The sequence below is a fragment of the Hoplias malabaricus genome, chromosome 10 (assembly GCF_029633855.1).
Source record: "Hoplias malabaricus isolate fHopMal1 chromosome 10, fHopMal1.hap1, whole genome shotgun sequence".
NCBI classification, from domain to species: domain Eukaryota; kingdom Metazoa; phylum Chordata; class Actinopteri; order Characiformes; family Erythrinidae; genus Hoplias; species Hoplias malabaricus.
This window is the reverse complement of record NC_089809.1, coordinates 9,696,958-9,724,875: the sequence shown is the minus strand read 5'-3', so window position 1 is coordinate 9,724,875 and position 27,918 is coordinate 9,696,958. Positions and strand designations below refer to the sequence as shown.

The window sequence follows — 27,918 nt, the reverse complement described above, 5'->3', positions numbered from 1 at the left end:
ATGCATGTCCATATGGTTTCAATTCAGTTTTTCCCTGGTGGAGCTACAAACTAACATGTGACACTCACTACCCTGGCCTACATGTTTTCACATGGCATGAATTGTATTTTACAGCATTTCTAGACTAGAAATCACTAGCCATGTTGTCAACAACACGTCTAGTATATTATGTTGTTAAACATACTGATATTAAACATATGCATACATATATCATGATTCAGCATTTCATTCTGAAAATGTGTTTATTGATGTTCACAGCACTTTTATGATCCTTTGTTCCTCAAAATCAAATTCAGCATCCATAACCATGCAAACAGATCAACAATTACCATTTTATCACAAATGACAAAATTACACTCACGCTTTTATTATATTCACAGTTTCAAAAGCACAAGACATGTTGATGTAAAAGTCAGTAGGAGGGCATAACTTGGTCAGTCATATGGTAATTTGTTTTATGATGCTGTTTATTATAAAAAAAAAAAACTAGAAGGCAGTTAAGCGATGACCCAAAACACTGTAAAATACCATATATTTCAATATTTGAGCAAGAAACATTTAAGGGATTAAGGTTCAAAAATTGCATAAAAGGAACTTCTGGAAGGTACACATTTGGGCAATCAGTATTTTGTAGCAATAGGGAAAAACTTTATTTATGACTGCAGGAGAAATTACAGGAAAGAATGTCAACCTGATGATATATCAAAATACAATGTTAGAAACAGAAAAAAATACATAAAAAAGGTAAGATCACATAGTGCTTGATTTGTTTCAATAATTGAACAACTGGAATGCATTTAACTTCAATGACACTGTAGTACTATACTTGTATTCTTACATCCACCTAGAGATTTTTCATCCATGTGCACTTTGATGTTGGAGGAATATCTGCAGGTCAGTGAATGTCTGTGTACATTCAGTGCATTCATACAAAACATCTCTTGCTGTATTGTCCTTTGTTTTAACTTCAGACCCATTTATTTCAAAATCTAAACCTCCATCTTCTAAATAACCTGTACAAGTCTTTGGAATTGGAGTCCCTTCCTTACCACTCTTTTCAGACTCTATTTTATGATGATTCTCTAGGTGGCGTTCAAGAGCAGTACGGAAAGTAAATCGACATGGACAAACAGGACAACTAACCAGTACTCTGGCAGGGTCTCTCCTGTGATAACGCACATGTCGTTGATACACACTTAGTAGCCCAAAGACCCTACCACATTCTCGACATTTATAGGTCATCCTTGGCTTGAGAATAGACATCTCTTGAATTTCTGGAGACTGCTCATTATCTTGTGACTTTGGTGACTCTTCATTTTCCTGACTTTCAAGATCATCAGAATCAATACTTGCCTGGCTTTTTGATAAATCCTGCATATCATTTTCCTCCAGCATTTCACTTTCAACTTTCACCTTTACATCTGAATTATGATACATAGCAACATGCCTTGTGACATCACATCTTTGAGGAAAATGTCTGCCACAATAAACACATGTATGAAGAGTACCTTTATGGTAACGCATATGGCGAGATAAACTGCTGGAGTGCACAAATACTCTATGACATTGTTTGCAAGGGAACACTTTAGAGAGGTTCCTGTTAGAGCCCCTAGGTCTACCTCTTATCCGTGACCTCAATGGATCCATGCGCTGCATCTGGTGCTTGGAAACCATTTGGCGCATTATGCCATGATAGTTCACATTCTGCCGTTTAGTCTGAGAACCTGAATCAGAGGGGGGATCATCATCATCATCATCCTCATCATCATCATGCTCCGCATCCGGATGCTCTGAAGCATGATGTCCTTTCAACTCTTTCAAAGATGTGAAACGTCCTCCGCACAAACCACAGCGATAAGACCGATCCATAGAATTATCGGTTGATGATTTGTTGTTTGTCTTAGGGCTACTTTCCAACTGTTCAGTTATGTTCTCATTTTGTTTGGCCTCAGCTGACTTGTTCATATGAGAATGATTAATTAAATGGCTGTGCAAATCAGACAACCAAAAGAAACGCAAGCCACAAATCTGGCAAGGATATGATTTGTCCATACCATTTTCATGGTCATCTTCAAATTTACTTGGACTCTTGGATCCCAAAGACCTATGCCATTCTTTTTGGTGCAAGAGCAAGGTCTCTTGTTTTAAGAATCGTTTTCCACAATGTCCACAGCTGTAAAACCGTTCATGATCATGATTCTGAAGGTGGTTCTGGAGAGACTCTCTGTCGTAAAAAATCTTGCAGCACAGAGTACATCGGAACCCCTGCTCAAGGGGGCGGTAACGCTGATGCTGCTGTAAATTTCTCTGGCTCTTGAACACTTGACCACATCTTTCACATTTACATTGGGTATGCTCTTTTTCTTTTACTTGGTTTGAAGGCAATGATTCTTGAATAGGTGTCTGACTGGATTCATGTTGCTTTAATGTGGGTTTTCCAAATAAGAATGAGAAGTTAGATACTGCAGATCTATCAACTACAGTGAGTGTTCCATTCTCATGAAGGGCAAATTCGATGGGTGCATCAGAACCCTTATTGCCATTTTCATTATTTGAAGGAAAAAGGGCAGTGGGTCCATGAATAGTCATGTGAGTGATCAGTTTTTGATACTGACCAAATCCTTCACCACACTCTGCACAGATGAACTCATCTCCAGCTGAGGTTTGTGAAACTGCAACATTAATTAAAGGGTATGCCATGTCTTGACCAAAATCTAGCTAATATTATGAACAAATGAATGATTAGCAAACTGATAGAGACAAACAGGCTAGCCGAAATAAAATCAGGTCAGAAAGGTAAAGAAAAAGGGAAAAAAAGCGCAGCAAGTTATTTGCACCTGAACGGCAAATTAGGTAAATTGTACTTATTAATTACCTCTTTCATTTGATTCTTTGTAAAATAATTTTTCAAATGTGTACAATAAAAGCTTCAGCATTTCTTCCCATTGTCAACTCAGTCCACTTAATTGAAAGGGGAATAAAAGCATGTCAAGTGTCTTTAGCCCTTGATCCCTTGATGGAGGTGGAATAGGAATGCAACCTGAGTTTAAAATATGAGACTCAAACCATTCAAGGCAGAATATCCTTTCTCCAGCTTGTTGTCTTCAGTTAGGTTGTCAGCATCTAAAAATATAAAGGGAGAAAAATGGAGATGTGTGTAAATATTTGCATGTACTGAGCGATCGTTTGCAGCATATAAACCTTTTAAAATAACTGTCAAATGAAGTTCTAAAATGTTTCTTATTCACATTGATTGCAACGATATTTAGAAGCAAAAGAAATCTTCACACTGGTGATTATTTTTAAATCCAAGATTTATTATTTATGTGCATCCAGTCTAAACAGACATGAACTTAAAAATTCTCAGTATACAACATGCACAGTATACTGAAATGTACTTTTTGCACAAAAAACTGACATGTTATAAATTGTTAAAAGTTTGGGCTGCAAATCATTCATTCATTTTCAGTAAGGTTTCATTCAGATCAGTGTCACAGTGGGTCCAAAGCATAACTGGGATCTTTCGGTGCTAAGCAGGAACATATCCTCGACAGGGAGACAGTGTATCACAAGGCATCACACACTCACAAGCCATTCACTCACGCACTTGCACCACTGGGCAAATTCATACTGTCAATTGACAAACCAAAATGTTTTTAGGCCATGGGAGAAACCTGGACTACCCATGAATTATTTCAGTAATTAGACTTTGTTAAAGAACAACAGTAAATATACAACACTGTAAAAATCTCTCTTAAAATGAACTAGCTGGATTCCTTTTCAGAAAAATAGAAAAAAAAAATTGAAAGCTTTTAAACCTTTAGTAGGGCTAGCCCCAAATATTCGGCTGTTTGTATATTGGTTCGTTGGGTAGGATATAGGTATATAATTTTGAGATTCGGATATTTGTTCTTTTGGATAAATGTGGCTGTCGATAAAGGCAACCCTCCACTCCACATGTATTCAGTCTTGTCAACATAAGTCTTGAACGAACATGCTACAGCAAACTACTTACAAAGAAGCCAGGCAAAGCTACAGTTCATTGTGTCAAGCTCAAATTAGAACACCTCCATTAAGTTCTGGTTTATTTGTGTACACTCTGCCCTTGTATGACTGTGTATGCATGAGTTAGCGAATGACTTAGCAAGGGGAGCCATACTGGGAGCCACAGTGCAGTCTTGTCTGAACAATAGTGCTGGCCCTAAGTATTTGGGTATTTAGATATTTGTTCGTTGGGTAGGATTTTGGTTTCTAATTTTGAGATTCAGATAGCATGAAGAAGAAAAACTTAGTCGATCCATCAGTTGTCATCAAGAATCAACAAACTCTCAGAAACATTTCAGTCAATGAGTATTAAAGACCAGCTCCAAATTGGTGAGTAGCCAGTTTGAAAACAGTGGTAGTTGAATTTGATACTTTCCATCTGTAACTGATCTTCTTTAACAAGACTAATGTTTTGACTTTGGAAGCATGAATGACTGAATCAATGGAACTCTTCCACACCAAGAAATATAAGGACATGAAATAAGTGAAGACAAACAGATTGATTTTTAGAGTACCAATTGGAGAAATTATGGAGCAACCACAGGTAATGAGTAAAAACAAAAAAGGTATTTCTTTTACCAAAAAATGTGGAGCAGAAAGTTATGACTGTATTTGGGGCCATTCAATATATTTAATACATTTGGGGTAGGTCTGGGCAATAATTCAATATATATGTCACAATCTAAAATGTTTCAATTACAATGGTATGATTTTAAAACACATTTTCAATATTTCAGTATACATTATTTACAACATCTGTCACTAAAAATTAAAGAAATTCACAATGATACAATCATTCAAGCAATAACACATGTATAAAATGTTAGAAAGGCCACATTTGATCTTGATTTTTCATTAAACTAAATGGTCTGAATAATGGGTTCATATCCATTAAAAATAAACATGGTAGAACGTGGATGTTAGACAAACATCTTTTCACTCAAATTCTTGAATGTGTAGTCTGTAATCAATGTCAATCTTCTCACCAGAACCAGCTTGAGGTTCCCAATCAGTCTGGCTTCAAACAAGTACATTCCACAGAAACTGGCCCCATACTTATGAGTGAGAAGCTTAACACTGCCAAAGCAGCCAACTGTGATTGGTCCTGATTCTTTGGATCATTCAGCTTCCTTTGACCCAGTCAACCACAAGACCTTCCTCTATTTTCACCAATAAAGGAATTACTGCCTCTGAATGGAAATGGTTCCTATCTGAGAGCCAGTCCATTCAAGTATAGTTGAAAGTATGACCAGTTATCATTCTCAACTACTATTTTAAAACTGTTATGCAGGTTTTTCCTCTACAACTTACAAAGGATTCAACATTTTCTCTTTCAGAAGACCAAATAGCTTCTCACTGGTCTTCCTTTATTTGCTGTTAAGGCATCTCACTAGAATATTGCAGTATGACTGGTCTTCAATTTTTCAAAAGTCTCCCACAATGATCCACTGCATAATTCCTTTCACTTGTTCCAGTATCTCTGATTCTCACCTACAAAGCTAAGGATGGGCTAGCCACTCCCTACATAATAGAAATGGTAAAATTCTTAATCCTTAATGCCAATTTATGCCTCTGCATTAAATTAGTGCAGAGACTATGCCATAACCTGTGCAAGTTTCCTGTGTGGTTGTGAGCATTAATGCTTGTGTTGGTGTATCTGCACTGCTCTTTTTTCCTGCCTTGGTCCCTGCTCCTCATTGCAAATTTGTCCATAGTTGTCCCTTAAGTTGTACCTCTTTAATCAATCAGTGACATTCAAACTGATGTCAGGTACTCTGAAGATAACCTCTCGCCATTGATTTGCTGCCCTTATTCAGTAATCCCCAAACCTGGCCTAATAGTTAGAGGACAGGGCTTGGTACCAGAACGTTGCTGGTTCAATCCCCAGCACAGACAGGAGCATCCATGGCTGAAGTGCCCTTGAACAAGGCACTGAATCTCCAAAAGCTCCTTGGGTGCCAGGGATTGCTGCCCACCCCTCCGGGTGTGTTCGTTGCCCCTAGTGCACTAGTGTGTGTGTGTGTGTGCGCTCACTGCCAAATTTTGCTGTACATTGTACAATGCCAAATAATTGCACATTATAGCAGAGGCCCTCACGGTCTTCAAAATACACTTTTCTTTTTGCAGTATTTACAATGCATTCTGAAGATTTGCACACCATGATTTGTAGATTTTCTGCCATTCCTCTCTACATCTGGTTTCAGGATTCTGGCTGGACCACTCAAGGTCATTTCTTGTTATTCCTAAGAAAGTCACGTTGCCTTGGCTGTGTGCTTAGGGTTGCTGTCTTATTGAAGGTGAATCTTTGGCCCAGTCTGAGATCTCTGTACTTTGCTCCTTTCAGCTATTGCACAACCCTGATAAACATTCCTTTTCCATTCGCAAAAACACCCCCACAGCATACTGCTGCCACCACCCTGCTTCACAGTAGGGATAATAATAACGCGCAGGTCATGAGCACTGCCTGGACTCCCCCATACAGGGTGTTTAGAATTTAGGCCATATGTTTAATCTTATGTGAGTGATTTAGGTGTTCTGTTGCAAACTCCAGGTGGGATTTCATGTGCCTTTTACTGAGGAGAGGCAAGATCTTTGAAGCTCAACCAAAGTGATAATTGGATTCTGGGTCACTTCTCTTACCAAGGCCTTTCTCTCTGAACCTTACTTAATTTGTTGGTCAGCCAGCACTAACTTCTTCCACTTAAGAATTATGGAGGCCACTGTGCTCTTGGGAACTTTCAGTGCAGTAGTAATTTTTTCTTCTCCAGATCTGTGCCTCCACACAAACCTGTATCTGAGCTCTACAAGTAGACATCCCAGACATTTAGTAATATGCAAGAGTAGACATTTAGAAATACAAGAGATGAGATGCATAATCAAATCTTAAGAACTATGAATAAAATTACACTGTGGTTTAGATCTATGGGATAGATACAGGAAGTTTGAAATCGTGGGTGAAATAAAATATTCAATATCCACAATGGAAAACAACTTGATTCACACCTTTTATTTTTTCAAGGGAATTCACCTCCTCACAAATGCTTAGTGGGAGTGGTGGGAAATGTATGGAGCCGTCAGCACACTGCAGAACAGACAAACTGTTATTGTTGCCAGAGATTTCATCCATGCTCATCTCAAGTCAGTACTGCCTAAATTGGATTCTGAGACCACATAAATCTGGTGTTGATTCCAGCAAACAGATCTCTCATGAGGCATTCCACAGTAAGAAGCTGGCCAGCAGGAGCCACTTTGTTTTTACGGACAGTTTTGAGAACCGATATCCTGCCTTAACACCTACCATCCTGTCATATTCATGCCAAACATTGTGAAGTGCCTGTTTTGATAAACAAATCAGCATATAGAGAGGAGATGTTTGTTGACTTCAGGAGAGCACAAAAAGATTATACACTCAACATCAGCATCTTGACTACTTGATTTGGGAATGTCCCCCTACAGGACACCCCAGTGAACAGCAAGGTTCATCAACATCTCTTCCCTACATCACAAATCAGACTCTTTAATCCATCAAAATCACATAATATAAAACACACAGGCACATTCCACCGATACAACTTTGCCACATGGACTCATGGTGCTTTTCCACTGCAAGGCATCAGTTTAACTCAGGCACAGCTTGTAATTCTTTTATCTTGTCACTCTTCCACTACCACAGCTCCCCCCCAAAATGTAACTGGCGACATTGCAGGCTTTTGTAATTTTACAAGATGCCACTGTGTGTCGCATAAAGACAAATGTGACCACTGCTGAAACACTAAAAGTGGTTAGTTTGTGCTGGAGGTCTGCATTTCCTAGTGATTGATAAGTCTCTAAGGCAAGTCAGCACTCTGCAATGTTTACACACCATATTTAGTACCTACTCAGCTTGCGTCGTACCAGGTACGAGCAAGGTAGGGATGGATGGTTTATTGTATTATCTCGGTATGCAGTATTACCCTGGGGAGGTGGTGTTCTGTCAGGCTGCGCTGAGCCTTTTATCTCTGTTGAGTGAATTTAGCTAAACTGGTGCTGAAGGAAAAGAAATGCTTCATAATAGGCAAAATAAGAGGTGTACACTGTTTAGAAACACAGCTGGCACTAACAGGCTAACAACGCAGCAATTGTTTTCAGCAATCTGAGGCTCAAACCACACGTGATTTTGTGAGCACAAAGTCGACTGAAGGATTTTTTTTGAGTCTTTTTACATCTTTCTTCCTCTCTCTTTTAACACAAACTCATCAACTTACAACTGCAGTGGGCTACTGGGCTTGTGTTATTCTCTACACTAGAGGTGGGCGGATCGATCCAAATATCAATACCAACGCTGGTATTGGTATTGATCAATACTCGTGGAAAAAGATGGATACTCAAGCTTTTTTTCTCTCCCATTGCTCTCCCGCTAAAGTCTGTGGGTGTATGGCGTTATTTTTGTGCCACAATTCTGCACGCGCGTGGATATTTTGAGCGAGCAACAAGGTTTCTGCGCATGGGGATATTGCCGCGCAGATATTTCGAGCAAGCAAGGTTTCTGCGCACGTGCGTGTGCATGTGGATATTTTTGAGTGAGCAAGAAGGTTTCTGCGCACACGCAGATATTTTAAGCGAGCAAGGAGGTTTCTTGAACGCACACTACAACCTACACATCTTGCTCTCCTGTCCTACGTGCAATGTTTCGGACCCACGCACTCGCTCCACACTTACAGCCATTACAATGTGCCTCAGTTTCAGCCAATCAGAAACGTCAAATGACATGGGTACTTTCTGATTGGATGGCTTGACTGCCAAGTCAGTCAAGACATACAGGTCAGAGACCAGTAAATAACTTTCTAAAGGAAGCTTAATACTGCAGTTCAAAAACTGTTCATGTACAGAGAGGAAGGCAGGTTTAAATAGACCCATCTGAGCAACTCTGAGTTTTACACACACAAAAAAAACCCTGAACAAATAGGTTTTAACTCTGGAAAGCCCTATTGAGTTTATCAGAAAAATACAAAAAAAATTACAGAAATATTTCACAGACCAGGTGGGTTCAGTTCAACCTCCTTTCATTCCCCTGTATATTATTAAGGTTACATGCATTGCTTTGCCAATATTTACGGCAAAAAAACTGAAATTTTGCTATACCTAAATTGTGAAGCATAGTTAAATCAAATACACACTAATATATGCAGGTGTACGTTACTACATTACAGAGTTAAAGCCAACAGAATTCTGAATAGCTAATCACGAGCTAACTTTATTGCAGTATTAAGCTTCCTTTAGGAAGTTATTTAGACTTAAGCATTAAACAATCGGCTAGCCCTGTATGTTGATAACTACCTATCTAGGTAGCATTTACAGTTCTTTCTATTACTAATAAAGTAGTTTCTACAGTAGTTGCAGTACCATTTACTGCTACGTTGCTAGCACTAATTTACACTATGTGCATTGTTTTTAGCACATCAGCTACGTTGCTGACTCAGTTAATCAATGTAAATACAAGGCCAAAAACAACAGATAAAAACCCTACAGTGTTGCCAATTCAATGAATATAAAATAAAATGACTGGCTGTGGTGTACTGGTCTGTTGCCGTTCAGAGGGCATTGTCAGATTTCAGCCCTAACCAAAACCATCCACTATCCACTATTTACTGGTCTCTGACTCACTCAAAAATATCCATGCGCACAGAAACCTTCTTGCTCGCTCAAAATATCTGGCAATATCCCCGCACGCAGAAAACTTCTTGCTCGCTCGAAATATCTGCGTGCACGTGCAGAATTGTGGCACATAATTAATGCCATATGGGTGAGTCAGCGCAGAGTCACCTCCCCCCGCTCATGTCTTTTGCTTCGGCACCTGCACGTGGTGAAGACTAGCGGTATCTGTTACGGGTTGTATGTCTGTGTCTCTTCTTTTGCTTTTCTTGTTGTCTTGCTATCCCTCCCTGAAAAGGTGTTTCCTGTGTCTGCCTATAAAAGAGGCAGGAAGCTGAAGATGGTCACGCCCCTTTTTCCAATTGTGAATTGCCATGTGGTGTGAAGCTTGGTAATTGCTCCGTCTCTGTGAGAGACCCGTGTATATCTGGAGACTGATATACACATATCTGTGTTCTGTTTATTACTTTTCTTGATCACCTGTGCCGGAAGGGGGTAAGCGCCTTTTGAGTCAGGTATATTCATTGTCATTTTTGTTTAAATAGCAAAGTTAGTGTTGGGGTTGGGGTCAGTATTGGGTTATGTTTGTTATTTTGGCCGTGGCTTACTCCTGGAGATATGGTTTTAAGTTTTGTTTGTTGTTGTTATAAAATTTGATTATTTGATTTTGTTTAATATCCATATTTTCTTTGTAAATACACTGTTTTCATTTATTCTAAACTGTGCGAGTTTCTCTTTTTTTTCTCTCTACTTTATTTTTTGGGGAAATTTCATTAAAGAATAATCATCTCCTAGACCGAGACGTAACAAGTGGGGTCTCGTCCTATTTTTTGTGTGGGGGCAGGTGTTGTGTGTTTCCATTGGGTGCAGTATGGAGTTTGACCTGGAGAAGTTTGTCTCCATCAGTAGAGGATTTGTGGGATTGTCGAAAGGCTAATTTATTGTTGGTTGCTGAGTTTTATGACATTTCAATACCTCGCTCAGCTAGAGTAGGTGAAATACGGGATGTGTTGATTTCTCGGCTTCGTTAAGACAGACGTGTGCCTGTGTCCCGATACAAGGAGTTCTGCAAGTACAGGTCCAGCCGTATTGTCTAGTGTGGATGGTGTTGGTGTTTCCTCAGGAGAAATAGATGTCTCAACAGTGGTGGAGGCTACTGGACAGTCACCAGGTATACCATCCGGCATAGATCCGGTTACTTCTCCATCTGGAGTTAGTCCACTTAGTGAAATGAACTTGAACATGGCTATTAAGCTAAAGGAGTTGGATCTTGCTATAAAGCAGCAAGAGCATGCGACACAGTTGCTGCAGGTTCGTGCCTTGGAATTGGAGGCAAATAAGGGTTCCTCCTCCAGGCATACTGCTTCACACTTGCCTGAATTTGATATCAGTAAGCACATCTCTCTAGTGCCTCCATTTAGAGAACCTCCATCTGAGGTTGACTCCTATTTTACTGCATTTGAGCGAGTAGCAGCTACCTTGCACTGGCCTAAAGATATGTGGTCTTTACATCTCCAGTGCAAACTACATGGTAAAGCGCAGGAAGTGTGTTCATCCCTAAGTGTTGAACAGAGCCTTGATTATGAAAAGTTCTAAGAGCCTATGAGTTGGTGTCTGAGGCATACTGTCAAAGATTTAGGTCACACCGAAAATCTGCAGACCAAACATTTGTTGAGTTTGCTTGTGAGAAAACTGTCTTGTTTGAGAAGTGGTGTTCAGCATCTAAAGTGACTACTTTGCCCCAGTTAAAACAGTTACTATTATTGGAGGATTTTAAAAATTCTGTGCCTCAAGTTATTGTAGCCCATCTAAATGAGAAAAAGGTTTCTACACTGTCAGATGCTGCTGTTTTAACAGACAAATTTGTTTTAACCCACAGAATGGTTTTTCCGTCTGGGAATGCTACCTCTTCTGTAGTTGGTGGTACAGACAAAAGAGGTAAAGCAGGGTGGTCTCCAGTGACTCGAAACTTCCAGAGGTCACCAAGACGAGAGAAGTCTCCTAATACTCCTGCTGTTCAGTCTTCCTCACAAACATCTGAGAAGCGTGTGTTTTTATTGTAGGCAAGCTGGTCACTTGATTGCGGACTGTGAAGTCTGGAATAAAAAACGAAATCAACCTAAGAATGTGGCTTGTATGTCTGCTGCCGCGGCTAATACTGTGGAGGCTCTACAAAGTCAGGAGATATGTGATGTTACTTTCCAGCCTATTATACTGGATGGTTGTGTTTCTCTGTCTAAAAGTGATGAGGGTACTGTGGCAGTTAAAATTTTACGGGATACCGGGGCAGCCCAGTCCTTTCTTTCTAGTATTCTGCTTGATTTGGGTGAACACTCTTTTTGTGGCTCTTATGTGGTGGTATGTGTCCCCTGTGACTGTGCCGTTGCATTACATTCATTTACATTCCGAGTTGGTCAGTGGAATGGTTAGAATTGCTGTGAGAAATAAATTACCTGTTGAAGGGGTGGATATGATACTAGGTAATGACCTTGCTGGTGGAAAAGTGTTCCCCATCCCAGAGGTTGTGTCTGAACCTTCCTTAAATGAGTTGGATGAATTACAAGAAGAATTTCCTTCTGTTTTTCCTGTGTGTGTGTGTCACAACTTGATCCCAATGCTCTAACAAGGATGTACTTGATCCTGGCAACTTATTTACAAGTAGTCAGGAAATGAATGGAGATTCCTCTGTTCATTTACCGGCAAACAACTCTGTTTGTAAAAGGGACTTGGCATTAGCTGATTGTTGTGTGTTGTCTCTTCCTGTTAATCGAGCTGAGTTGGTATCTGCCCAGGAATTAGATCCCTCTTTGGCTAAATGCAGGTCTGCAGTTGTAGCCCCTGATCAAATATGGGTATCTTCTGTTGCTTACTTTCTACAAGACTAAAAGTTTTAATGAGAAAATGGTCACCACCTTCAGAGATTACTGATTGAAATACTGTGTTCCAAGTGGTAGTACCTGAACAGTTTAGGTCCCATGTGTTAAACCTTGCCCATAATCATATAAATGGCAGGACATTTTGATATTAGTAAAACCTATAAGCGTGTTCTGCAGCATTTCTTTTGGCCAGGACTTAGGGCTGATATAGTGAAATATTGCAATTCTTGCCATGTTTGTCAGGTTGCCGGAAAACCTAATCAAAGCATTCCCCCGGCACCTCTGTGTCCCATATCTGCCGTGGGTGAGTCTTTTGAACATTTATTGTTGGACTGTGTTGGTCCTCTTCCTAAGACAAAAAGTGGTAACCAGTATTTACTGACTATCATATCATTGTTGAACATAAAAAGGGGTCAGATAATGTTGTCGCTGATGCTCTGTCACACTCTCTATACCCCTAGACAAAATTTTTTTGGTTGGGGGGGTGTTACAGGTTGTATGTCTGTGTCTCTTCTTTTTCTTTTGTTGTTGTCTTGCTATCCATCATTGTCTTTAGGTGGAGCTGTGGAGATATCCGGTATTGCTGGGAACTGAGAAGGTGTTTCCTGTGTCTGCCTATAAAAGAAGCACGAAGCTGAAGATGGTCAGGCCTCTTTTTCCAATTGTGAATTGCCATGTGGTGTGAAGCTTGGTGATTGCTCCGTCTGTGTGAGAACCGTGTATATCTGGAGACTGTGTTTCCTTGTGTTTGTTAGTTGTGTTCTGTTTATTACTTTTCTTGATCACCTGTGCCGGAAGGGGGTAAGCGCCTTTTGAGTTTGTCTATTTTCTCCTGGTTCATTGATAGATAGGGAGTCAGGTATATTCATTGTCATTTTTGTTTGAATAGCAAAGTTATTGTTGGGGTTGGAGTCAGTGTTGGGTTATGTTTGTTATTTTGGCTGTGGCTTACCCCTGGAGATATGGCTTTAAGTTTTTTTTGTTATTATTTTAAGATTTGATTGTTTGATTTTGTTTAATATCCATATTTTCTTTGTAAATACACTGTTTTCATTTATTCTAAACTGTGCGAGTTTCTCTTTTTTTCTCTCTACTTTATTTTTTGGGGAAATCTCATTAACCAATAATCATCTCCTAGACTGAGACGTAACAGTATCGGTATCAATATCGGCAATACTGGCCCTGTATATACTGTACTGCTGGTATCGGATCGAAAACTCCCGGTATCGCCCACCTCTACACATTTTCAGACCGTGACATCACCAGTCATTGAGCTTCCCCAGCACCCCCTCCCTCCCTCTCTTAAATGCACGTGAACATTTTAGCCGACTTTTAAAAGACATTCATTCATTATCTGTAACCACTTATCCAATTCAGGGTCGCGGTGGGTCCAGAACCTACCTGGAATCATTGGGCACAAGGCGGGCACACACCCTGGTTGTCCTACACAGGGCAACACAGACACACACACACACACATTCACTCACACTTAGACACTTTTGAGTCACCAATCCACCTACCAACGTGTGTTTTTGGACTGTGGGAGAAAACCCACGCGGACATGGGGAGAACACACCAACTCCTCACAGACAGTCACCCAGAGCGGGAATCGAACCCACAACCTCCAGGTCCCTGGAGCTGTGTGACTGCGACACTACCTGCTGCGCCACCTTGCCGCCCCATTTTTAAATACTGTGGTATAATCGTTACACCGCCCAACCCTACAGCAGGGATTTAAAAAAAATAAATAAATAAATAATATATATTAATAATAATAATATTTTTTTTTTACCCGGTTCCAGGGACCAGGTGTCATAATTCGCTAGTGGAAAAGCAAAAGAGCAGAGACGAGTCAAGTTAATTTCATGCAGTCAATAATCACCATTAGACTACATACAATTAAAACTTCATACAGGGCTTTTACACTGCATGGTATCTACACAACCTGACTCTGCTGTTTTGCTTGGTACCTGGTATCTGAAAAATCCGGTACCTCGTATGTGGAACTGGGAACTTTAGTCTCTGCTTGATGGTGATTCTGAACAAGATGAGTGGGGACTAAAGCCCAACTTATACTTTTGCGTCAAACCTTAGACATGGTATGGGCGTCAGGGAAGAATATTTTAAAAAGTAGACAAAGGAAAAATGTGGATATTCAGGATAAACATGCCGACTTTGTATTTGTTTCTTTCCTCTCACCCCAAGTACGCTCTGTCACAAACAACAACCTACTGCCTTAATACTTCTTTGGATTCTCTGAATCTTCCAAAAACACAAAATATGATAGATGGCAAAGGACCTTAATTCTTTGTCATATCACACTGAAAAATGATTTTAAAATTGTTTGACAATTCTCTCCTGAAATTTGGCAAGGCCTCATCTATTCTTGCAAAGACTGAGCTTTGCTTTGATGCCCCTTTCATACCTTGAGATATCATACTTCTAGTGGAATGTTTTAAAAAGTTTAATGTTTAGTTGTAACTAGAATTTTCTGTAAACTAAGTATGCTGCAGGCGTCAAATCCAAAATATTTTTAAATACAGTAAAGATAAAAACCAAATACAATCAAGTTAGTCAGTGAAAACACTAGAAAGCTTTCCTTTGTACTTTTGTAAGTTAAAATAAAAAGGCTGGCATGTAAAGTTAAAACCACATTTTCCAGAAACAATGTTTGCATATACTTTGGTGCCTGATGCCTTCTGCACCTTGTCCAGTTCCATTTGACCTCTTTGGGCTAAAATCCATGTAGGATTTAATTTGATTTAATCTTTTCCTGAGCAACTTAATCTAAGAATGATTTATTTGCATTTACAGATTTTTATGGTAACTTCAATTGTGTGAAAATAGCTATGGAGGAACCAGAACTGTGGCAGAGAAAAGGCAGAAAATGGAGTAAATATTGAAACAGCATTTCCCTTGTCACAATGCAGGAAGTAAGAAAGTCAGTAAATTGTGTTCACTCATGGAAGGACTATTAAAAGGCACTGAATCTTACTGCCTTAAGCTCTGCCAGGGGAAGAATTTGTGAGCATATCTAACAAACCATGTTAAAATGCAAAAACTATTGAAACTGTACAAACAAAACTAACTCTGAAGATTATACTGAAACAAAACAAGGTCAAGAGGTCATGATGAAGAGCACTTAAAGAAACACTATATAATATTTCTACCTTAAGATTACATCATCTTAATGATTTCGATGTTCCACTGTGCTGTAGCAGGGAGCATTGTGGCTGCTACGCTGGGTCTACTGCTGGTTTATTGGACTAAGCAATTCCTTAAATCATGGGGCAGAGGGCTCTTGTGAGAAATGCTCAACACTTTACGGCACGAATCTCACAGGTGTTTACCTTGCTACAAGAAGAATCTAGCTCAGTATTCCTGGTACAAACATAATGGCAGAGGGAGCAAGGAGGAGAAGAAGAGAATGAGCAGACACACGAGTTAATACTAGATTGAATTTACAGAATACCGTGAGTTGAAAGACATGAGGACACAAGTTGGAATAGTAAGTAACTTGCATTGTAACTTTCTTCATAAGAGCCATTTACGACCGAGAGAGAGAGAATGTGCATTTATCTGTGACAGAGACAAGGAGAGAGTGTGTTAGTAGAAGCCATGTGAGCCGGTTCTCTTTCTCATGTCCCTTTCACATTGGAACTCCAGAGAAACTCCAGAGTGTCAGGTCCGGAGCGGTCCCTGAGTGGTTGTTCATACATGGCTCGCTCTCGCAGTGCAAGATGAAACACAGGCTTTTGGCATGGCGCGCCGCTCTTGTATATGATTTTACCCTGAACATTTACTATAGCTTAAGGGAGATAAAGTCCAGGATGAATGTTGCGGGTGGACACATTTACATATACAGCTCCTCTGGGTAAATACTGCAATATTTATGGATTAGAGTGCATGTGAGAAAGGGGTATCACACACACCTAGGGCTGTCACAATCATGAAATTTTAACTGACGATTAATTGTCATACCATTAACTGCGATTAAAAATTTAATTGTATGTTTTATTACACCCCCAGTATATTAATAGGCCTGTATACTTAATTATAGCATATTAATATACACACACTTATGACAGAAATAAAATAAAATGTACTATGGCTTAAACATCTGTTATTTACCAACTTGGCATATTCCGGGCAAGGAATACTGAGGCTACATTAACAGAGCAGGAAAAGAGGCAGTCATATGTGAAACGTGTCGTTCATGTGGCTGTGTGAACAGCACAAATCACATTGAATCTGATTTTTTTTTTTTTTTTTTATATCTGATTTGGGACAATTTCTTATGTGGTAATGAATCCATGTCCGATCTGTGGAAATTCGACTCTGTCTGAAAGGACAGGTTGGAATTCATGTTATTTTTACATCAATCTGGCTGCTAAGAATAATCTCTGGACTACGGTCCAAAGCATTTTTTTTTTTTATTTGAGGTGTTTAGTATGGGGAAAAATGGAATTTCCATTATGTAAAAAATATTGGGGAACGAAAAACCTGTGAAAAAAACTCCTGAAACCAGGTTCCTAACACTCCATCCATCCATTATCTGTAACCGCTTATCCAATTTTAGGGTCGCGGGGGGTCCAGAGGCTACCTGGAATCATCGGGCGCAAGGCGGGAATACACCCTGGAGGGGACGCAATTCCTTCACAGGGCAACACAGACACACACACATTCACTCACACCTACGGACACTTTCGAGTCGCCAATCCACCTGCAACGTGTGTTTTTGGACTGTGGGAGGAAACCCACGCGGACACGGGGAGAGCACACCAACTCCTCAAAGACAGTCACCCGGAGCGGGAATCGAACCCACAACCTCCAGGTTTCCTAACTCTCATTTATGATAAAACAGGTGGAAATTTGTATACAGGTTTTTTTTTCCTAAAACAAACAAGAGCTTCTTTTTAGTAGTTCTATATTGGTTTTATATTGTTCATATCAGTATGAAGCTCCTATAAATGTGACTCATGGAAATATTAAACTCATTATGTCTGTGCTCGTCTAGTTCTCTCAAAATCATATTTGATATACTTTTACCTGCTGTGCGAACATAGCCTAAAGATACTCGCCTGAGAGCCGCCGTAATAGCCAGTTGCCAGGAAGAATGTTGATGCCGTTGTCTTCCCAAGTTCAGCGAACTGGGGTGGTGGATCCGCAGATGATTTCTCAGGTTTGTTGTTTTGGCACCTTTTACAGCCACCATTTAATAGCCAATCTGACTGTTCTGACGAGTTGTGCTACCTTGTCGAAATGTGCCAAAGTGTAATTTTATACTTATTTGCTTAAATAAAATACATGCAGTGCCTTGCGAAAGTAATCGGCCCCCTTGAACCTTTCAATCTTTTGCCACATTTCAGGCTTCAAACAAAGATATGAAATTCAAATTTTTGTGAAGAATCAACAACAAGTGGGACGCAATTGTGAAGTTGAATGAAATTTATTTGATGTGTCAAACATTTTTAACAAATAAAAAACTGAAAAGTGGGGCGTGCAATATTATTCGGCCCCTTTTTTTTCATCGCAGCAAACTCACTCCAGAAGTTCAGTGAAGATGTCTGAATGATCCAATGTTGTCCCAAATGACTGATGATAAATAGAATCCACCTGTGTGTAATCAAATCTCCATATAAACGCACCTGCTCTGTTCAAAGCGCAGAGAGCATCATGAAGACCAAGGAACACACCAGGCAGGTCCAAGATACTGTTGTGGAGATGTTTAAAGCCGGATGTGGATACAAAAGATTTCCCAAGCTTTAAACATCCCAAGGAGCACTGTGCAAGCAATCAAATTGAAATGGAAGGAGTATCAGACCACTGCAAATCTACCAAGACCCAGCCGTCCCTCTAAACTTTCATCTTGAACAAGGAGAAGATTGATCAGAGATGCAGCCAAGAGGCCCATGATCACTCTGGATGAACTGCAGAGATCTACAGCTGAGGTGGGAGAGTCTGTCCATAGGACAACAATCAGTCGTACACTGCACAAATCTGGCCTTTATGGAAGAGTGGCAAGACGAAAGCCATTGCTCAAAGATATCCATAAAAAGTCTCGTTTAAAGTTTGCCACAAGCCACCTGGGAGACACACCAAACATGTGGAAGAAGGTGCTCTGGTCAGATGAAACTAACATCGAACTGTTTAGCCACAATGCAAAACGATATATGTTTGGCGTAAAAGCAAAACAGCTCATCACCCTGAACACACCATCCCCAATGTCAAACGTGGTGGCAGCATCATGGTTCGGGCCTGCTTTTTGTCAGCAGGGGCAGGGAAGATGGTCAAAATTGATGGGAAGATGGATGGGGCCAAATACAGGACCATTCTGGAAGAAAATCTGTTGGAGTCTGCAAGAGACCTGAGACTGGGATGGAGATTTATCTTCCAACAAGACAATGATCGAAAACATAAAGCCAAGTCTACAATGGAATGGTTCACAAATAAACGTATCCAGGTGTTGGAATGGCCAAGTCAAAGTCCATACCTGAATCCAATCGAGAATCTGTGGAAAGAGCTGAAGACTGCTTTTCACAAACGCTCTCCATCCATTCTCACTGAGCTCGAGCTGTTTTGCAAGGAAGAATGGGCAAGAATTTCAGTCTCTCGATGTGCAAAACTGATAGAGACATAGCCCAATCGACTTGCAGCTGTAATTGCAGCAAAAGGTGGCGCTACAAAGTATTAACGCAAGGGGGCCGAATAATATTGCATGCCCCACTTTTCAGTTTATTTGTTAAAAAAGTTTGACACATCCAATACATTTCATTCCACTTCACCATTGTGTCCCACTTGTTGATTCTTCACAAAAAATTTACATTTTATATCTTTATGTTTGAAGCCTGAAATGTGGCAAAAGGTTGATCGCGGTTAGAGCAGATCATCAGAGTTATCTCAAATAATCGCAACTGCGACAGGTCTACACACACCAAGAGGTATTTACATTGGTCACAATGGCTCTCGGGGCTTCAGATGATGTTGAGCCTGGGGAGTGTGGGTAATGTAATAGAAAGATGTTGACTGCATTTTAAAATGCATATATCAATATACACTGGACTATGTTATTATAACCATAAAATATATCTTTGGTGGTACTCTAGCCATTATAACCACAGCAACCAACAGAAAAGCACTTATTACCAGAATCGATATCAAACAGTAAAAAGTGAGTTAACCCGGCTAAAGTAAGTGGGCGCCCCCACTTGACTTTATTCATCTGTAACGAAAAAAGCTGACAACATTGTCCTCAACAAAGCTTGGGTTCCGCTGACACAAAGTGTAACTCTAACCATTTCATCCACACATCAATCAGAGAAAAGCACATATTAACAGAATAAATGTCTAATGCAAAATAGTGCGCCAATCTGGTTCAAGTTAGCAGCTACAAACCCTGGCTCACTGCACACCAACTATCAAAATTCCTGATTATAACACTTTTGTAAGCTAAACTCATCACAAACAAACACAGCAACACATGAAAAAAGTTACAATGCAAGATGCTTATTACTCCAACTTCTGTCATTGTGTCTGTTACAGCTCACTGTACCCTGTAAATTCGGTCCAGTATTAACTCTTGTACGGGCACTCTCTCTCTCCACCTTTCTCTTCCTAGCTCCCTCTGCCACAGTGTCTGTACCGGGAATACCAAGCTAAATTATTCTTGTAGCTAGGTAACCACCCTTGAGATTTGTTACATAAAGCATTTCACATTTCTTGCGAGAGCCCTTTGCCCTGTTAGTCAGAAATTACTTACCCAGCAGTAGACCTGGCATAGCAGCCACAGAGGCTCTGTTCTCCCTATTACTGCTGAACATCACAATCATTTAGAAGCTGTAATTTTGAGGTAGAAATTATATATAGTGTCTCTAAAATTAAAAAGACTGAGTTGGTCAGTTTTTACCCCCCTTGTTTTTCAGTTCCACACAGGTGTGGTACTGCAATTTCAATCAATAAGCATTTAAGGTTTATATCTCATCTCACTCAATTACCTTGAAAGAAGATTTGTTTCAATTACATTTTTATTCCAGGCAGCTTTATCTATACAGTTCATTCCTGCCAAATTACTTAATCTATCTCATCAGGTCATGGTTGTACTCATACCAATTTTGACACCCCAGTATGTAAGAGCAGATTCTGGGGAATTAATTCTTTTCTTTTATCAAATCTTATGTTCTGCAACCTAGTATGTATTGGCAACATACTCTGGGATTCTGGGTATACTTCATATTAGTAAATTACTTCTTTAAGGCAAAAGTACTACAAACATGGCAGTACATCTAGTAGACTATTAGCTAGTAGACTAAAAGCATTCAAAACAATTAAGTTTGTGAAGATATTAAAAGGTTTCCATACATACCAAAAATACCACATTTAAAACTTACTAAGAATCTCTACAAATCCCAGAATTAAGGTTCAGTGTTATACATATCTAGATAGTATACAAATGGCAGTGACTTCAGATGATGACAAAGATTGCCAAAATGCTCCTTTATTTTACAAAGAAATTGTTGATGCTAATCAATCAATGCCTTCAAAAAAGCGCCAGGACCCAATGGTTAACCTGTCCAATTTTATAAAACCTGTGTCATACTCTGGTCACATGTAGGCGTGGATCTGAGCAATCAATCTTCTTTTCCTGAAACTTGGAAAACTGCCCTAATATGCCTAATACTTAAGAATGTGCTCCATACAGCCCAATTTGCGTAAAGAGAACATAGACGAATTTGGGGAATTGCTGATTGTTTTCATTCAGAAGCTGTAAGTTGGCTGATGTAACTGTTTTTTTTTTTTTCACGGTTTAAATTACAATAAAATCTCATTTGTAACTCATTGTTGTAACTCGAGTAGTTTTGTAGCACTTTTCATCTGTGTTTAGTTTCATACAGTTAGTGGTCTGAATTTGGAATCTGCAGTCAGTCCCACATCAAGCCATCTGTAAAAGCAGTGGTGGACAAAATACACAAACCATGTACTTGAGTAAAAGTACAGATACTCAAGGTAAAATATTACTCCAGTAAAAGTAGAAGTCCTCATTGTAGACCTTTACTTGAATAAAAGTACAAAAGTATTTACCTTCAAATGTACTTAAGAATCGAAGGTAAAGGTACCATGACAAATTATGGCTCTAATGTCCTATTAGTGCTCGGCGGTATGACCAAAATTCTATATCACTGTATTTTTCAATATTATATCGGTTTCACTGCATTTGACTCCCCCTGCACCCTGCATTGATTGTGAGAAGAATTTCTGTAGTTGGCTGTAGAGTACCCTACTCCACTTTAATGAGAATTGTAGATTGTACTTAAAAACACACACATTTCTACATTAGTATTACAGGTTTGCATGGCCCCAACAGTCATAATCAGTTTATTCAGTGGGTTTTGCCGGTCACGGAGCAACGATTTAACAAACTGTTAGTGCTTCCTTAAGGGGTAAGACAAAGATAAGGAAAAAACCTTAAATATATAAGTGAACATTTTAAGGAAACCTTAAGGAAAAGTTTTGTGCAACCAATTTTATTTTTCTGTTTCATCTGATACTCGTTTTTATCTTTTGGACTAATCTCTCTGTAGTGATTTTTGGGTTTTGGAATATTTCTTCTGGTTTTGACCTCACTTCACCCATTGTATTTAATAAATCTCTAACTGACTTTCACCCATGATGAGTGATTTGTGACATCTACAGATCTGTAAACCGTGTATATGAATGGATATTAGTTACTGATGACTCAAATACAGCCAAATACAAAACGGTACAGATCATTTTGTTAATTCATAATGGTTCTAAGAACTGAAATTGATTACTTACAGTCTCAAATTCGCACAACAGTTAATAAAAACAAAGTCTGCATTTGGTATTATTGGTTTTAGACAGAGAAATATTTTCACTTGTTTCAGCATGGCTACTGTTTGTCCATCTCTTAGCAACGAAGCCACTCTGTGTCACGCGGAGAGCTGTGTGGAGCAGGGAGAGTTCTTCAGACACAGATATTTGAGATTCAGCCTCCGATTTGATGTGGCATGGAAATGTCACCACTCATCTTAACTTTTCAGACTTTAAACTAAAACAGAGAAATAATTCAGGCAGACAGTCGTGATAGAACAATTCTCCAAGAATTTGTTGCACTCTCTGAACACAGGATCAGTGTGATTTGATTATATACTGGTAAACAGGGTGAAAAGAACAGGACAAAATATGGCTTTGCTTGTAGCCTCTTACACACCGAAACAAACATGAGTGGGGCGAAACAAAGCAATTACTGATGCCTGTATAAGATATATGTGTGATTAACTCACATATTTGGTCATGTCAGCAGAGAAATACATTAGAGGCTATTATGGTAATAGTTTTCCGTTAGATTCTATGACAAAAAAAAAAAAAAACTAAAACAGAGATTAATGCTAACAGAGATTAATGGCATTTTCCTCCTAATTACACAACAAAGTGGGATCATTTACTCCTCTGACGAGGAGACACAACATCAAGACGAGAAAAAGACATGACACATGCCTCCTGTCCATTTTTAAACAAATGATCAAGATGAGGGGTGTGTGCTGCCACTCCAGCAAGACTTGTGATAAAATGATTTTATTCCACATTTTGCACATTTGTCTTTTCGACAATGAAAAGTGTAAGGCTGATTTTACTTGGATGCATTTCACCACCTGACATACATCTTAGTGTGGTTGTTTTCAAACTTTTTCTATGATTCCTCAACTCAGAAGTAGGGGACTTTCCATGCCCCACATGTCATATTGCCCCTACATGGTAATAAAATACGAATGTATAAGTTGAAAGTATACAATTTTCTAATTTACTGAAGTAACATCAAATTCTATCTCTAAATCAGTAGCTTAACATAACACCAGATACACCATTAACATAAATGTTCAAAAATATACAAAATTGGCTTATTACCTAAATTGTGCTTCAGTATCTCACTTTTAAATCTGTGCTAAAATGAGCCTGTAATGAGCATGTTTTACATTACACATCTTTTCAAAACAGGATTGCATGCTCAATACTGCCACTTTCAAGTCATAAATTATATAAACAATAACAATGATAAGCTTTGGGTAATTTTGGCAATAAACCTTCATTTCTATTCCCAGTTAGTACAGCACTCGTGTTGTTATGGTAAATGAACATAGGAGACCGCATTAACCTGGGAACGTAAACAAGTTAACATTAATTATGTTATAGTCTCCTGTTCAGTCTGTGTTTGGGGTGTATTTTATCTAGAATGGCTACCCCCTGTCAGAACACAAGTGCAGAAGTTTCCCCTCATGCACAGGGAGAACTTGACTGTCTTGAATGTCCTCGACCAAGGTGGGTTTTTCTTCACTCAAACCATTTTCCTCCCTGGAAATGTTTTCCCATTTGCAAGAGCGCTTTCCTTTCCTGCCATGGTTTTTCCCCCCTCACACAAAATTATTTTCTCCCCTCATGAATTTTGGATTGGATCCGACGTCATAGATCAGGCTACACTATTAAATATAGATTTTTGGTCATATCACTCAGCTCTATATACATGTCTACTGCCCTGTTGTATTGTTTTGGTCCACCGCAATTAACATGCCAGCATCAAATATTTGTTTCCAAGCAAGCTAAATTTTTCTGGTCTCCTATCTAATGTTGTTTTAACATGTTAAAGGGCTATTAATTAATCAATTGTGAGGGGTGCTTTTTACTGAATAAGCTTTATTAGGAATACAGAAAGGCAGGCTAAAAGACAGGCATAAAAATTCTAATTTCTTATGATTCTTGCACAATACCTACACTTTCAGAAACGCTGTCTTAGTGCCATCCTGGAACATAGTAAAGCTGAATGACACATTGTCACTACATTTACATATATACCTGGGGACAAGCCCCTCTAAACGTGCAAATGTGGTGAACCTTGAGACAGATGGGCTACAACGCAAAAACTACACTAAGCAGAAGTTAGCCAAAACAAGATCATGGAGAAATGTGTTGTATAATGAATATTGATAATTTCATCAGATATGAAGATATTTTACTGTGGATTTTTTTTGTAATGGCCCTGTGAACATAGCATGTGATATGACAGAATAGATGTGGAACTTCTGAATGTAAGCAACCGAAGAGAACTGTGTCATAGATGCCAGAGAGAACAATCATAGATATTTCCTTTAAGCAATTCATTAAATGTGATATAAATCTACTATTTGCCTTGAGAAGAAATCAATGGAATCAATGCTGTTTTTTAAAGAAATGCTTCCAACCATGTAATTGGTACCAAACACACAAAGAAATAAACTACACACTGTTGTACTTACATTTTCCCAAAAACTTCTGTTCTGAACTTTTATCCACTATGTTGATTGCTATCAGCCAGCAAGGAATTCTCTTGAAGATTTCTACAGCAATAAAATAAATGCAAGAGCATAAATGATTAAAATGAACAAGATAACCTTAGAACAGACCATTCCCTGCTGCAGACACACATTGCTATGGGATGATATGAAAAAAAAAATGCAGGCAATAAACATTATGGCAATGAGCATTATCACATTATTAATTCACTGTCTCTAAAATAACTTATGTATTTGTGTTTTTCCAGAACCATCATTTGACCTAATGTAAGGAGATTTGGATTTGAGGAAACTGTTGCCAAATAAATATGATGTGGGAATTGCAATAATAATAAAAAAAAATAAAAGTAGATATGTTAATTAATTAATCCAAAACCTAGGACCTCATTTATAAAATGTACTTCATCTTAATATCAACGTTTGCTTTCACATAATTTATGAATATTCAATGTTAAGTGCACACCTACAGTACAACTGTGTTGCCATTTCTATTGCTGAATGAAAACTTATATTCATCTAAACAGACTTCTCATCAAAGCACGAGGCTATAGTCCATACAGAGTAAAAAGAATGTGCGGCAGGTTGAGCATTGTATTTATCTCCATGACAATATTTGAGGATTTCTGAACACATGCCTATTTAAAATTTAAATATTAATGAGCTCCACGTTTAAAGGGGCATATTAATTGTCTTTTTCAGAAGGTAAAGCAGTTCCCTGGGGTCTTTGCGAATAACTTGTAGAGACTACGGCACCATTCATTCTCACACTTTCTAAACATTCATAACTGGCACATGTTTGGATAGAACAAATTATGCCAATGTAGGGCCTATATCTCACACTAATTTATTTATTAGTAGACAAACTACGACAGACTGCGTTATAGTTCTTAACATTTGTATACTAACTTTATAGCTTCATATTGTAGACAAATTGTCCTCCGGCGCCATAAAGTAGCCAGTGCTAACTTCGGCAGAATTTAAGGTGGACTTGGAACTTTTAAAATAGAGGCTACCGGTAAATGCTAAAAGAAAGCATTCATTGAATATATATTGATATATATATAGCGTCGACAATAGCAAACCACGTTTTCTCAGCAGTTATTTAGCTAGATAGCATAGCTATAGCTATTGTTACTATAGGATCCGCCTGCTAGCTAGCTAAAATTGAGCAAATAATTAAAAATCAGTGGAACTTTGAAACAACTCCCATTAGCCTAATCATATATAAAACATAAAATAAAAACAGTTAAAATTATTATAATGTACTTTATACATTCATGGACATTTTAGAACCTATTCTCTCTAGAACCAGGCTAATCAACAGCTAATAGCTACTAGCTGACTTGATAAACAACACCTACGGTTGTGTCTCAAACCACATACATTTACACTGTACACAATGTCACTAAAGCGTCTAATGCTAACAGTGGAGTGCACACAACGTTCACGGTTTGAAACGCGCTCTCGCTGTGCCTCGTCCAAAACCTCAAGTCAGGATGAAAGACTAACCGCATTTATCCTGGCTCTTTCGGCGGTTTCTCGTCCCTCTTTCCTTTAGTTTTGCAACTCGTTGCCCAGCCCTTGTCCGCAATTCAGTACATGCGTCTTTGAGACCGATGTAAATGAAAAAAAAGAAGCGTAAACCACAAGAGAAAGCTGTAAATCCGAACACGTCTTCCGTCCATCCGCAAGTCAAAGCTATAAGCTCCACCTAGTGTTTACCTCCTACAAACTCGAAACATTGATTTGTATGGAACGCCGAAAGAACCACAACCCGGAAGTTTGTAACCCAGAATGCAATTTCTAAAGTGTCTAGCTCCAGAGCTCTGCAACAAGGATTATTTTGTAAATATTTGAGAGAAGAATATCATGTTTTGAGAGGAGAACATTACACTTTTGGAAAATAACAGTGTTTTAAGAGAAGAATGTCAGGTTTAGAGAAGATTGTTATGTTTGAAAGAAGAATATCATTTTGAATTATGTTTTGGGAGGAAAACAGTACTCTGAGAACTTAAAACCTGCTCAAAATTTCCATTTCCTTTCAAAACTAATAACTATCCCTCTGTGCTGTATCTCAATACCTAGAACACAAAGAATAGACTTAATTTCTTACTTTAGAAGAACATACTTGAGAAGAGTGCTCTTGAGAAGTGACCTAGTAAATTCATGATGCCGCAGTGAATAATGGGATATTCAGGTTGTTCTCAATTGCAAGTCAGATGAAACGTCATTAGTTTGGCTGGGCAACATAAAAAACATTCTTGGCATTTGTGTTTTGAGTTTTGGAACAAAATTTTGGCAGTGGAAGATGACTTCAAGGAAAAAAACAAGAACAAAAGAATATATACTGAGAAGCAGTCTAGCTCTGTGCTAGTCCAAACCTGTGCCCTATTCACTGTATAATGCACTATTTGGAGGTTCTACCATTTTGGAGTAGTGTCCCAAAACATAATGGACAATTTTCAGTGCACTCACACAATCCCAGCACTGCAAAAAGTAAGGCAGATAACATATACACTAGCAGATAGCAGATAACCCAAAATCCACTTGTTTGGTAAAAAATAAATCCAGCTAAGTTTGAAATCTTTCACTACCTTCCTAAATTGAGTTTCCTATAACTATATAGGGAATAATATAAGCAATAGTGAATTGGGAGGCATTTCTGATACTGGTTGGTTTCTTTTCTGGTTGGTTTCTTTTTAAAACTTGAAGAAGTGATCAACGGCACTCTCTACTTTCGAAACTAAAACATGTTCAACAGTTATTTCGGCTTTCCAGGGGCCTCTTTAAAAAGCTGTGTGGATTCTGGAATGAAAATGTGCATGCACAAAAAAAGCCAACAAATAACATGTGCCCCAAAAATCATATTTTTGTACGCACACCTGAATGCTGTTTTCTTTTTATAAATCACAACCTTCTTCAAAATGTGCACAGATGAGCCAGCGTCATGCTCCCCACATTTACCTTTAAATTGTCAATGCAAATAAACTTGTGATTATTTAAATATAGGCTTCTCCGTTCATTTT

At 38.8% G+C, this 27,918-nt stretch overlaps 1 protein-coding gene across 1 annotated transcript; it reads right to left on the bottom strand.

Annotated features, from left to right (window-relative positions):
- Positions 1 to 244: 244 nt before the first annotated feature.
- On the bottom strand, positions 245 to 26,595 carry si:dkeyp-84f3.5 (uncharacterized protein LOC334144 homolog). The gene is made up of 3 exons (XM_066682240.1): positions 26,402 to 26,595; positions 24,857 to 24,937; positions 245 to 3,123 (listed from the first exon to the last, which is right to left on the bottom strand). Exon 3 carries the CDS (start codon positions 2,698 to 2,700, stop codon positions 856 to 858), a length of 1,845 nt encoding a protein of 614 aa, XP_066538337.1. The 5' UTR covers positions 2,701 to 3,123; positions 24,857 to 24,937; positions 26,402 to 26,595; the 3' UTR covers positions 245 to 855.
- Between the last annotated feature and the right edge of the window lie 1,323 nt (positions 26,596 to 27,918).